Genomic DNA, 14980 nt, shown 5'->3' with positions numbered 1-14980 from the left:
TAACCAGCTACCCAATTTTCAAGTTTGTAACATAATTGTTAAAGAACAAAACAATAAGGTTGTTAACAAAACCTAGAGTGTCATAATCCAGAAACCGATTGTTACAGTCAAATCAGATTTTGATGGTTTTTCAATTAAATTGGGCTAGTTTCAGGTTTTATTTCTAAAACAGAACAATTTTTTTTGGCCTAGCTCAACTTCTAATGAAGAATCCAAAAAACAAAAAAAAAATCAAGATATCAGAAGATAATAATATTTTGAAAAGAAAATTAATCATACCAACAACAAGAAAGAAAAAGTTAATTCCAAGTTTCCCGAGTCATTTCCAAGTGTTTTGTAATGAATTTAGGTCGGGCCATGAGTTCCTATTCTTTAAACAAAGCACAAAAAAAACTGACAAAGCATGATCGCACCACTTCGACCTATGAACTATTTATTTAAGTATGAACTGCCGAATATGTAACACAAGCATAACATTGAGAAATAGTTATATCTCAGTAGCACCATTAAATAATAGCAATTCTTCAAGAAAGTCAGATGTTCTTGAAAATTTTCACAACAATAGCATTTAATATCAATATATGGAAATAACCAAATGTTAACCTGGGCAGAATGGAAGTTTACATGAGGAAGAGAAAGGAAGGAAACTAGAGAAGGAAAGAAGTACAGATTTTCACTCTAAGTTGTTCCATTTACAATAAGACGAAACTAGAGAGTAAAGACAATGGAAACCTACAGACTAATTGGCATTTTTCATCTCTCATTCAAGTGGACAAAAAAATAATTCAAGGGAAGACAAATAACAGAATTGCATTAACTTAATGTCTATTTCATTTATCTTGATTTGTTAAGGAGAGGAAAGGAGAACACATTTCACGATCCTCTCCCCCACCTACCTTGGTAAGGATTCTAGAGAAAGGATCTTCTCTTCCTCTCCACAGTGATTTGGAGAAAAATTTTGTTTGCCTGGTCAATGGGTGTGGACTTCTCTCCCAAAAGGCCAAAACAGCAGCAAAAAAGTTTATTATGTGCTACATTTTCAGAGTTGTGGATGGTGCAATTGTCAAGGCCACAAGGTGAGGACAAGGAGTAAGCATTGACTGCTGCATGCAAGCAAGGCAATATCTGTAGCGAGCGGGTGAAGCGGCATCTGACAGTTAAGCAAAGTAGTGTCTATGATGAGGTAGCATCTCTGGAGAGTGGTCAAGGTGGCATTTATCGGGAGCCATGGGCAAGGTGGTATGACATGAGGTTGTTGAGTGGGTTTACAAATGAGACAAGCAAGGTGACATCTACAGATGAGGTGAGATAGATGAGGAAGACATTCAAGCTTACCATTTCCATTCACTCCACTCCTTTCACTCTACCTTTTTCCCATTATTCAAGGAAACAAGTTAAGAGTGATTCCTCCTCTCTTCTCCTCTCCTCTCCTCTCCTCTCCTCAAGGGTAAACACTGTTTCCTTTGAAGTAACCAAGAGATATCAATAATTTCATCTCTTTTTTCTTTTCTTTTCTTTTTTAAGGCAAACCCAACACAATGGAAAAAACTTTCTTGCCCCTTGAAAGATTAATATTTCTTGTGTAATTAATGATATTGGCATACATTGCTCACTTGAAAGTTTCTAACTAGTATTAGTCATCTATATCAGTTGTTTGAGTAAATGAAACTTATGCAGGATCACTTCTTCGAAAAGTACCCAACAAAGAGCCTAAAATTCAAAATTTTGCTTATGCACTTCATAGAATAACTGTCTGCAACTCCATGCCCCGTGTAAATTTTGCTAGTTAAAGCACATCTTTTTTTCTAATGAATTTGGCATCTATTTAGGCAAATAGCCAATGTAATAAAAAATCATAAAAACCTAAAAATACCTGTTTCTTTTGTCGCTGTGTGCGATCTTTCAACTTTTCACATACTAATTTAAGGTCGCAAGTGACATTGAATAAATCTTCAGCATCAAGATGAAATTCATGAAATATGCTTTTTTCACTAATTCCCAGCTTTAAATCTACAAGAAAAAATAAATTTAAAAAAAAATCCATGCGGAGAGACAAGTTAAGAGAATATTAAATACATGAGCTTATAATACCTTTAAGGATAATCATGAGAATCCACTTCATTTCCAAGGCATTTGTTTTCTTTATGAGACTTGACAGAACCGAAGCTTTTTCTCCCCTGTTGGTTGGATAATTAACCACAACTTGATAGGTGAAAAAGACAAACAGAAAGAGAAATTGGGCAAACAAAGATAAAAAAAAAAACTGAAATATACAAATTCTACATGGCAACAATAGAGGTTCAAGAATGATATATAAAAGTTGGAATTTCTTTAAGAGGAAAAGTATCATTTCAATAGCTTAAGTGAACAAAAGAGTCCAACATTTCTACAATATAGACAGATATTTGCCAACTAGTTTGCATATAATAGGTACTTGTTTTCCGTTGATGCTAATTGATCAAGCATATCATTCAGCTCTTTGATTGTGAGCCCTCCAGAAACCATCCCCTGCCTGCATTGAAGAACCTGAAAAGCAAGCAGCAGAGTTCACGTGAACAAGGTATCAAGGAAAGAAATCCAACAAGCTTTTAGGATATGAAGACTGAGGTTCTCTAGAACCCCCATGAAGTTGCACCAAGCAATAAACCAAAAAGATACATTAGAAAAATGAAAGATGAGTAAATATTGACATGAATAGATTAGTTAAAATGCATTATCCATTTATTTGTCACAAGAACTGGCTGCACATTGCTCAAAAAATTGTAGGAGCAGCAATGGTTAACATAAACAAGTTTTTTGGTTATCATTGTTTAAAATCTTTACCTATCACCACTAGTTGATTTAGTGTCAGCCTATGTTACTCGGACTCGGATAGTATGAATCTAAAAATTTAGTGTCAGCCTATGTTACTGGGACAACAAACCCTAAGATTTTGGTATACCAAAAGGCAAAAGAATAGAGACAAGAATTTAAGCTAGAAAACAGAAGTTTGATCCAAAATTTATTAACCAGAAGGCTTCAAGTCTAATTTTGATGTAACTACTTGTTAAAAACATTTTGCAGTCAATGAAGCAATAAATTTTTCATAAATCTACAATCAGTCAACAAGCCAACTCTAATCGTGCAGTCTTGTCAGGTAACAAATCTTAGATAAATTTGAGTTGAGGTTTCTTTCAATGGAAACACAAGGAGAGGAGAGAGGGAATTAACAAACCATAACCCAATGCCTTCCATTACTTTCTTCAGTTCAGAAACCAGGGCATCTAAATACAAGGTTTAAGATTTTTATTATTTTAACAGCATAAGATATTCCAATCAAAGACAGATGAACTGTTCCATCTTTGTTCGTACGTCTCTAATACTCAACACGAAGATATTAGATGCAGTCTAGTTGGAATCAACACAGTTTTGAATACTGTTCTGTGATGCCTGAAACTCAGCAACACACATGGTCCTGATCAGCCACCATGCATAAAACACCTCAAGACAGCCAAATCCAGATCCTGAACAGCCATGAAATTGCAGGTAAGCTTCTTCTTCTTTATTGCTGTAACAACTTCTCCATCGCATCTTCTTCATTTTCCATTTCCTCACTTCTCAAACGATGCCAACTTGAATAAACTGTACTGACCCATAATAGGAGTGTCAGTAGCAAAGGCTCTAATATTTTGGCAAGCCATTGATACCCAACACAGGAATGGTATTGTAAACCTTGTGGACTCAAATGGACTAGTACTCCAATGCATAAGAATACTTTACACTTGGAGATGGTATAACACTGGGGTTTACATCCGTCTGTGGGCGCCTCTTCCAACTGATAGTAATTGTTTGTTAACTTTGTTTTACTAATTTCATACACAACTCACGGATCTGATAGAACAAAGCAACTAAAAATTAACTTTAAAAAAAAGTTATCATAAGCAAATAGACACAAAAATCTTGGAACTAATGGTCAGTACCCAGTAAGGGCATGTAAGAAGAGCTTCAAGAATCATCAAACTCTTGAATTTATGCATTATATTATAAATCTTGACTAAATGGTCAAAGGTAACTAGAGTATAATAATTTGTTAGTGGAATGAAGCACTCAGCACTCAGCTCTTCTTTGCACTTTTCTCATTTCTCGTAAAGATTAAAATTAGGAATAAAGTAAAGTATAGGGAAAATAGTGCCGAATAAAAGGGGCAAAGCTGAGAGATAAACACCACTTTCTTCCACACCATAGCAAATGGGAATCAGATGGCAAATCTCACTTCATCCTACTTACCTTTCACCGTGTCAAGATTGTTAGCACCTCTCAAGATCATTCCACATCCATCATGGGCATAACATTCTCGCCCATAACTTACCTAAATGCAGGGTGGCAGCACCTCAACACCTTCCATGCTGACACTTTTCACCAACTGGAGCCCCTCTTCTCCCCGAAGTAGACCAAAGTTTTTTCCAAAATGGGGAAATACAAGGCATCCCACAGTTGATGCAGGAGACCAACTTGATTCATAATTTTGCTTCGACCCACCAAACTCCCTCCTCACACTGGCTTCCTTACTCCTAAGCATCAACCTTCCATTGGTAAATTCAGGAAAAGGCACTTCCTTTGGTTACTAAAGTGTCCACCCTTTTTGAACGTTTAGTTGGTTCTCACCCTCCCAAAATCCTCTCGTATGTAAATATAACGATGAACATGATCCGTTACATTCATCTAGAGGGTAGACTGTTGCCCTTCCTCTCCACTCGAGAAAATAACAACAGGCATGATGGATTCATTATGACAAAAGGCAAACATTTAGAAAGTAGTTCTACAGAATGAATTGAATGCGTTTATCATGAACAGCCTATAGTTTGAAAAAGCCTAAAAAAAAAAAAGAGGAGCCTACCTATACTGTGCTTGCTAACATGGCAATCCCTGGATGAAGATACGTACTTGCAAGAAATGAGAAACTAAATCGTTCACAGAACAATGAGGCATGTGGGAAGAAGCGAGAGTACTCATAGTGACTTTGGAGCACAAAAAGGCAAGGAAACTATTTTCGTGTGTGCACGGGCAATGCGAAAGAAGTGATTTTGGAAAGGGAAAAGGACCTCCGCAGCCACAAGAGCGAAGTTTCCAGCATTAGCGCCGGATCGGGCGCCACCCTTGCGCCAGTTGATGAGTCGGAGGGCGTCGGGGGAGTCCTTGGCGAGGCCTAGAGCATCGACGAGGCACGCGGCGAGGGCGGATTCCTTGAGGCCGTAGGTGCCGCGCTCGCGGTCGAGGCCGGGGAGGATGAGGCGGATGGCGCTGAAGTACTCGCGGCCGGTGTAGACCCGATCCAGGAACGTCCGGAACCGTTTCCGCTTCTTGACTGCCGCCCGGTCGCGGAGCATCGCCTGGAACATGCTGACCAGCAGCCCGAACCTCACAGTAGCGTCCGTCATCTGCTCGATCGAAGCTCGCGGTTGCGGAATGAGCGTCTTGTCGGTGTTCGATCAATTCTCAGCGGTGGGGTTTTGACTTCTGGGGTCGAACATAAAAGTGTTTAAAAATAATAATAATATAGATTTAAAATGAATTCGATGTGTCTAGATCATAAAAAACTCATTAATGATTATCGATTTTTTTAAATACGTGAAAATATTTGAAATCAGAAAATTTAGCAGGTTTAAACTCAAAAAAATATCATGAAGATAATGATCCAGTTTAAAAATGAATCTAAAGTGTTTTTGTCCATTAATCAGTTATTATTGAAAAATGGAAAGTATCTACCATCACCAAGCTACATGTAGAGCTATCAATTGACATTTGTAAATATTTTTTCTTTAAATGAAGCACATGATCATGAGATGATGGGCTTTTGGGCCACCCACCATTGATGCTTCCTGATTTACCCCTGACAATCGGTGGAAACTTCTATAAGTGCCTAGTTGGCTAAATGGGCCTTGGTACAATATGACAAGGGGTCAATTCCTAGTAGACGCACACCCTCAGGAAAAAAGACTCCTTCCATCTCTTAACTACGATCGAGTATAAGTTGACTTCGTAATTTACTTCTCTTCACATACCCTGGAGATTGATTGTGAAGAGTATCTAGGATGAGCATAATCATCTTTTACTATAATAATAATCAAGGTATCTGTAAAACCTGTCAAATTAGTCGATCAATGATTTAAATGATGGATAATAGACGGATAATCTAATATGATGGGAGAATACTATAAGTGTGAAAAAAAACATAATTTTTTGTAAGAAGAAAAATCCTATATGGGATTAGTAGAAAATTAAGTTTTAAGATTAAGTGGATATTAGGATGAAGTAATAGTTTAACCCAAAATTTAGAGAATGATAGGAGAGTGTTATATTTTACACAATTATCATAAAATCGGATATGGATATTACTAACAAATTGTAACTCTTGACTGTCAAATTAAGTATTGACTAGTGGTTGAGAGACACTATTTATATAAGTTTTTGATAGTATTGAAAGAAAAATAGCTTTATCAATAATGGAGTTAGTAGCTCCCTGATAAAAGGGCATGTAATGTAAATGATATTCATGTAACATTTGAGTCTAACATCTAAAGTTTTTCCAGAATTATAAATAATAAAGACTTTAATAAAAACTAGGCATATGAGTATTTATACTAGCTTCCCTATCCAAAATATATAATTTAGAGTACAAAAATTATTTTATTAAATTTAGATATCTATTTTTTAATGAGGTCGGATCCTCTGGTCCAGAATTTTCTATACCAGAAGAGACCCTATTCATTTATTGGATGAGTGGATTGACCCCATCTGTTAAACAGATTGGATCCAACTCATCCAATCAATAAATGAGCAAGGGACCAGGACTGGTCCAGGGATCTGGGACCAGATAATTCCTGTCCTTTTTTAATACATCATATATCAGCTTCCCTATTTCTTCTCTCTCCTTTATAATATTTAGAGAATGAAATTCATTTATTAAATTTACTTCTAATATTTAGAGAATAAAATTCATTTATTAAATTTAGAGAAGTAATGTTCATAAATGTATAATTTAAAAAATGGATAGGGTCACTGATACAAAAGTTTTTTTGCTATCCTATCTAAAATTTATGATAAAATTTTTAAATAAGATATATGATATGGATGTTCGAAGGGGAGAGTTTGAAAATTGAATTCCTTTTCCTTTATCTACAAAATATATATATATATATATATATATATATATATATATATATATATATATATATATATATATATAAACACACTAGTCCTACATAATTTTAATTATATGATTATTAAGTAATTATATAATCTGCTTCAACATTTAAAATATTTATTTTTTTAAAAAAAAAGGATAAAATATGACTTAATAAAAAATAATCGATGGATTTAAACTACTGAATTTTTTTTAAATATGGATGAATTTACAGAATTAAAAAATCATAGAGAACTGTGAATATGTAGAATATATATATATATATATATATATATATATATATATATATATATATATATATATATATATATATATATATATATATATATATATATATATATATATATATGGATTCAAAAGATCTGTTATCAATGTAAAATAAATTTAATTGAACTCTTTAAATTTATCAGCAATTGTTTATTATTATTATTTTTTTAAAAAAAAATATGAATTAGCTCTCAATCTAAACATAAATCCTAAACTTTTAGAGCCATTAACAGCGTCAAGAAAACAGAGTTTTCTACATTTCTAGAATCATTAACGACTTTAGAAAAAATGTTTGACAAAATAATCATATTAAATCAATTATAATTAATTTTTTTTAATAAATAAAATATATAATTTTACTAAAATTTAAAATTTCCATTCTAATTAAATAAACATACATGCTACAATTAAAAAAAAAAAACTACACTCACGATCAAATAAAAACATCTAAAATATATCTACACCTGCATTATTATTATTATTTTATTATTTTAAAATATATATATATATATATATACAAAGTTGTTCCCCTGCGGAACAACTCGTGCGGTGCGGACCTGTCTTCGTGGCAGGTCCGTGTTAACGTTTTTTTTCCCGTGTCAATTTTTATCCTTGCAGCCCTAATTTCTAGCCCACGCACCCCCGACCCTTTCCTCCTTCCTCCTCCTTCGTCGCGACAGTCATCGACCCCTTCCTCCTTCCTCCTCCCTCCTCCTTCGTCGCGACAGCCGCCGACCCCTTCCTCCTTCTTCTTCCTTTTTCTCCGCGACGCAGCCGCTGACCCCTTCCTCCTTCCTCCTCCTCCGTCGCGACAGCCGCCGACCCCTTCCTCCTTCCTCCTCCTTCGTCGCAACGCAGCCGCCGACCCCTTCCTCCTTCCTCCTCCTCCGTCGTGACAGCCATCGACCCCTTCCTCCTTCCTCCTCCTTCGTCGCGACGCAGCCGCCGACCCCTTCCTCCTTCCTCCTCCTTCGTTGCGACGCAGCTAGGATTTCGTCCCCTTCCTCCTTCATCGCGGCGCACCCGCATAAGAGGAGAAACAAACAGGCGCCTTCTTCCTTCGTCGCGCCAAAGCTAGGGTTTCCTATCTATTGTTACTTGATTGGCAAGCTGAAGCTAGGGTTTTTTCGCACCACACTCCCCTTCATTTGTTCTCCTCGACAGTACACTCTATTGCTTGGTTTTCTTTTCAAAATTAGCTTTGTGTGTATAATTGCTTTTTCACACAAAGCGTGCAATTCATTTATTTGAAGTTGAACTATGCTACTGAGCAATGATAGTGGTGCTGCAAGTTGCATCCAAGATTATCATAATCAAGATGACTTGTGAACCATTAATATTAGTAAGACATTTACAGAATTGTAATAAGACACTTAATTGAAATTAGTTGTATCATATTAAACATTAAAATGATATATAATTATTGTGTTGTATTTTTGTGCTGTAAGGAGTGACTATAAATGACTATCACATGAACTAAAGATGATTATTTCATTTTCAAATAAGTCCTCTTTAACATACACAAAAAGTATGTTATCTTAAAAATGTTTCACTTTTTTGTGAATTGAAGGAAATTTTAGGCCAGATGTGATGTATGAATTGCTTACTTCAATCATGATGATTTTGTTGGGAATTTATGGCTCATGAAAAACTACTGAATGATGCTGCTGTTTAAATGCTACCACACAATGATTGTCGTGACCTAGATTTTCACTTGGTAAAACATCATATAGTTCTTATAGTGGCAACCGTGTGTTTCCCAACCTGCTACTTTTTTGATGACCGTAACATTTATTTTTTTAGTTAGATAACATCAGTTGCCTGATTATTATATAGCATCTATTCATTATCATTTCTTAATCTTCCTGATTGCATTCTTGAAAATGGCACTGGTTCATTAATTTTGTCTCACTATAAACACTGATATTTACTTATTACAAAATATAATGTCATAAAATTTAGGTATTTTAATGTAAATTGTGGCTACTTTTAATGCAAATTAGTCAAATTTATCATAAAATTGTGTGATTTCCCATTACTTAAGCAAATTGCTATTGTTTAGTTTAATTTGGTCAAATTTTACTTTTTAGGTTGTGCTTGAATGACATCATCAAGTAACAACAGTATCAACCATACCAAATATGAAACTATGTGATGCAGGGACTGCAGACAAAGAGCATTGGTGCTAGTCTCTAGATCGATCAAGAACCCATGAAGACTATATTATGGATGTAAGTATCATGGATGGTTAAAGTGAGTGAGGTCTGATATTGGACAAAATGAAGACACTAATGATGTACATTTTAGGATGTTGTCAAGAGCGGAGTCAAGGGTGGGGAGTGAACACATTGCTTATCCTGGACATAATATGGGAAATTGGAATGTACCGCTTATGGTCTTTCTATTAGTGATAGTGAACTTAATTCTTTTGGTTATATACTTGTTTTGTTTGTTAGTTGGCCTAGTTAAGTAGTACTAGTGTTGTAATGTGATAAAGAAATGTAATTATGGATTATGTTTACATTTGATTTTTTTTTTATTTATGGATAATGTTGACATTTATTTGCCAAAATTTATGTTGTAAACATGTCTCTTGAACTTGCATGATTAATGAAACTCGCTTCTGGCTGGTGTACCCGCAAGCCGTCTTCCAATGGATGAAATTATCATGATTTAATGATAATGCCGATGATTGATGGAGGGGAGGGCAAAAACGACATCATCACCACATTCTGCATCTATGCTCAACTATATCAGAAGTCCGCCAATGACTTCTGTTACACCATTGGCTAGTGCATAAGCCTCATTGCCTATTCCATCTTAGTTTTGGATTGTTTATTAGGCTAAATCTATTCTTTTCTCCTTGGTGAGAACTAGGTCATGTCTATTCTCTAATAACCAATATCTATTGATCATGTACTGTGTAAACTGAAATTAGGATTTTGGTTACTGCCAGCTTCCTGTGTGGGCTTTCTTCAATGTTCGGAATTTTTTAGGTGAAGACTTCCTATTCCTTCTTTTCTTTTCTTTTTTTCATAAGGAAATATATGTAACTTTGTGAGAAAACATGAAGCATAATTATACTTTTGAACTTTACTGGATGGACTTATTTTAATTTCCAATAGTATCCTATAGGAGAAGGAGAAGTGCTACAAGTCTCATTGTATCTGAAAAAACTGAAGGGTCGTCTTTGGTCTAAGTAATATGGAAAATAAGTAGATAAGTTGATTAAGTTCTGGAAGTATAATGAAATTTGAAAAATATTATATATCATTGCTTTATCTGCACTTAGACCTGGAACTTGCTGCATAAACGAACTTGATGGCATATTTCTGATGTTGAACTGTTTATACAGTAAATGCAAGGTTCAGAGGAGCATCAGTCAGAAAAAAAAACAACCATTTCACAAATGATACTCATTTCAGTTACATGGGAAGTAAATGATTCTCATACAGTAAATGCAAGGTTCCGGAGGGAAGTAAATACAAGGTTCCAGAGGGAAGAAAAAACAATTGTTGAAGCTCAAGACTTCAGGGAAGGAAATGAACACCATGGAAGAGCAATGCTCCTGTGCTGAAACCATTTCAGTGTTCCCCAACTTACTTTGTTTTTTTTTTCTGCTTGCGAAGTATCAGCACTCTTGATTTTTCCTCTCCAATTTTATAGCTTCATAGGACATCATAATTTCTTTAAATTTTGCTTCGTCCGCCACTGTAATAAGAAGAATGATATGCTTCCCATCATCAAATATATTGTAACCAACAAATTCCAAACACGATATAGATAAGGCAAATTGTGCGGAAAGCAGATTGCAATGCATAGACAAGTTCTAACCTGAGACAAGCAAGCACTCCAAGACGCTTAGACCCATGGTTTAAAATTTCATTGTATTCTTTCAGGAGTAATAATTATATTATCCACATAAATAAAAAAAATAACACTCAGCATACTAAGAGATAAAGTGGTTTGAAGCACTTCAAATAAGCTAAGATAAAGAAGACTATAGTTGAATTTACAAAATTTCACACCAAAAAATTGTTTCGACCCATACAGAAATTTGGTTTAAACACAAGATCAATTCTCTTTCAGCACCACAAGGAGGTTGTACTATGTATGCCTCTATTAAGTCACCCCATGATACCTAGCTAGTAATGGATACTGGTACCTGACAATCAATCAAAAAAAAAAAGAAACCAAATTTACACAACTTATTCACTAGAGAAGTGCCACTATAGTCGAGACCATAAACATGAGTGTATCCACTGGCTACCAATTGAGCCTTTAGCCCCTAAACACCCACTTACAGCTAACTCTAGATTTATCATAAGAAAGGGCTAGCAGATCTCAAGTATGATAAAAATAGCGATAATTTACTAATCTAACAACTATCAACAAACAAAATAACATACAACAAGACACTGATGATAGTGTACCATCTGAACAAACAAATTAACTCAATTGCATCTACTAAATCCAAATAAAATACATACTATCAATTAATGCATTCTGAAACAGTATGATTTAGAAGTATACATTCTATACTAGACTCTTTAGAAGTATGCATTCAATACAAAAAAAATGCAGTAAAGGAAATAGATGAATACATACTAGCCATAGATAATTACGACATCCTAATGCATGTTACTAGAACCTGTAATAATAAAGATAATTTATTAATCTCATTTTCTCAATAAACAATAAACCACTATAATTTAATAAATTAAAATTTTCATAGTACCCGCTATAGATTCCAAATCAAGTTCATATGTGTCGTCAAGTCTGATATGATTATTATCTTCAATCGATCTGATAAGTGACACATTGTCATATAATAAATATAATAAAATAAATCTATTTGTAAGAAACATATAATAAAATTGAAAAAATTAATCGACACAAACCTTTGTTGCAAATTGGGACAGTTACGCTTGTCATGTGACACTCCACGTTGTCCGCATTCACGACAAAGCCTAGAATTTGATGTAGATTTCTCCTTTGATGAATTTAATCTCTTCCCACATCCCTTTGTTCTTACTGTAGAAGGATCAATAATACCAAGACTCTCATTAATGGATTTTTTTTCTTTGACTTCTTTCACTGCATGTTGTACTAATGTACATTTCTTGAATTTTATTGTAGATACAATCAAATTGTTCATCTAAGAAGGTTGCCCTTTCATTACTCAAAGATGCACCATCAACTAACACGGAAGCTTTATAGGATAACCTCGAATGCCTCGACATCAAATACCTTTCTGAATCTGGATCATCAATGACATTTTGCTCCCCTAAAGCATATATTGCTCCAACTTTTGCATCTTGTGTCCATCTTTTGAGTATATATGTATCAGACAAATGAAATACTTGGCTGATACGAAAAAAGCTAACATATGTCTGCATGGAATGCCCTCAAACTCAAACTTTGTGCAGCTACACGATATGTAATCTCTTTGTTTGTCATGCGTGAGCACTCTTAATTTTGAGGAAGAAGAACTTTGAAATTTCATCACGTGGTAAACCGCTGAGGCAACTCTTGTAAATGACTGTTGCACATAATAACTATGACTCTCGGTCATTTGACTTTGAAACTCCAGCCATTTTTTTTGTGTGTACAGCTTAACCATTTGAGTTTCCATTGGCCAGGTTGTATTAACCCTAGGTTGCTCAATCATATCAATATGGTCCACAACTAATTCATTGTATCTTTGATGCCTCAATGCTCTATTAAAATGTGTGATAAAATCCATTAATGAGTTCTTATTTGAGACACATTTCTTGAAAAATGTATGTGAGCCTTCAGATCTTTGGCTACTTGACATTCCTGCAGAAAATACATGACTAAAATATGTTGGCACCCATCTGTGTCTCAATTCATACATCAAGGACAACTAATCATTTTTCTCTAAGTTAGTATCCTTGATAGTCTCTTCCCATGACTTCTCAAAATCATCAGGTGTTGTAGAATTTACAATGACACTCTTTATGCTGTGATAGTGGTTTCGAAAAGTCAAAGGGTCTAATTTATCTAGGAATTTATTCAATATATGCCACCAACAATATCATGCACCATTTGAGGGAAAACTTGTGCAATTGCTTTTGTCATAGCAGGTTCTTGATCAGTAATGATAATGTTTGGTGCACCTTTAGGCATGACTTCTGAGAACTTTGTAAGCAACCAAATAAAAGACTCAGTTTTATCATCACTAAGAAACCCACAACCAAAAAGAATTGTCTGATGATGATGATTAACCCCTACAAAGGGTGCCAAAATCAAGTCATATTTGTTGGTGTTATATGTCGTATTAAATATAACTACATCACCAAATACATTGTATGCCCTCCTTGATACATGATCAGCCCAAAAACATTACTAAATCTGTTATCTGAATCTGTCTCATAATCAAAGAAAAAAGACGAATTTTTCTCTTGCTCAGATGTAAAAAACTCTATCAGTGATTCAACATCAATACCCTTTTGTTCATCTCTTAGATTTTTCTCCAAATTTCTAATATCTCTTTTTATGCAACCGACTCCCTCAGGCCCCCCATACTCTATCTCCAATATTCGCATTTGTTGACAAGTTGGTACATTGGCCTCTGAAAACTGTTTTGTCAATGTTTTCTTTGCTGCTGAAATATTACGATATGAGCGTAGCAAATGCACATTTGATGGAGTCGAGAGTGGATGATTATGGGCTTCTATGAAGTTACTGACAACCCAATTAGGTCCGGTCTGTTTCCTGATAAATGCAAAATTCGACTTACAACCCATTCTAACTGCGCCACGTGCTCTTTCCCTTGATACATGATCAACTTTTGATTGTTTATTCGACCGCATTAGATCTGTATGACCCTCTTTAAAGCAAACAAATTGTTTCCATGTCACTTCATTTGTTATCTTATTTTTCTTGCTTGTATTTATCCTTGAACTAAATCCAGCTTCTCGTGCGTATTGATTATAGAACGAATATGTCTCCTCTAGTGATGAGAATTCCATTCCAATTTGTGACTTTCTATCATCTGCAATTTGGGGAATAAATTTTTGATCATCAACTGTATTTTCTTCCATTTCTGAAGCTCCTCGCATTACATTTGATAATATATAAGTAGATAAATAAATAAAAAATATAAGTTATTTTTTATAAAGTCAAATTTGCAAACAATTTAATAGAGAAAACGCCAGATAACAAATCACAGATTATAAGTTATTTGACTTGATGATACAGTGTCAAATAAAAAAAATTAAGTGATGTCGGATAACAAATCACAGATTCATGTACACTGATATTCTTAATTGATGTAACATTGATCATGCACTTATTATAAAATCAAAACTGCAAGTTTAATTCAATTAAATTCTTACTTGCGAGGGATGGGAACCCTACAGTCTAAATAATCAGTCTACAAAACTTTGGAACTTCATCTGAGAGGTATGTGCATTGCAGAAACTATATGAACATCATGCATTAATAATGATCTGCTCTAAACATAATGGCACTCCTTTTTCCTTCCTAAAATTTAAACCATTTTTT

The 14980-nt window shown here is 34.7% G+C and overlaps 1 protein-coding gene across 2 annotated transcripts in view; it reads right to left on the bottom strand.

Annotated features, from left to right (window-relative positions):
* The window catches only part of LOC122034309 (DNA ligase 4-like), a 30830-nt gene extending 25332 nt beyond the window's left edge, over positions 1–5498 (bottom strand). For both annotated transcript variants that reach the window (XM_042593504.1, XM_042593505.1), the window contains exons 1-4: positions 5082–5498; positions 2435–2526; positions 2092–2177; positions 1874–2010 (exon numbers count right to left, since the gene is read on the bottom strand). In XM_042593504.1, coding sequence (XP_042449438.1) covers positions 1874–2010; positions 2092–2177; positions 2435–2526; positions 5082–5417 — 651 coding nt within the window. In that variant the 5' untranslated portion in view covers positions 5418–5498. The remainder of the gene's footprint in view (positions 1–1873; positions 2011–2091; positions 2178–2434; positions 2527–5081) is intronic.
* Positions 5499–14980: the final 9482 nt, after the last annotated feature.

The sequence above is a fragment of the Zingiber officinale genome, chromosome 11B (assembly GCF_018446385.1).
Source record: "Zingiber officinale cultivar Zhangliang chromosome 11B, Zo_v1.1, whole genome shotgun sequence".
Taxonomy (NCBI): Eukaryota; Viridiplantae; Streptophyta; class Magnoliopsida; order Zingiberales; family Zingiberaceae; genus Zingiber; species Zingiber officinale.
This window is presented reverse-complemented; position numbering and strand designations above follow the sequence as displayed.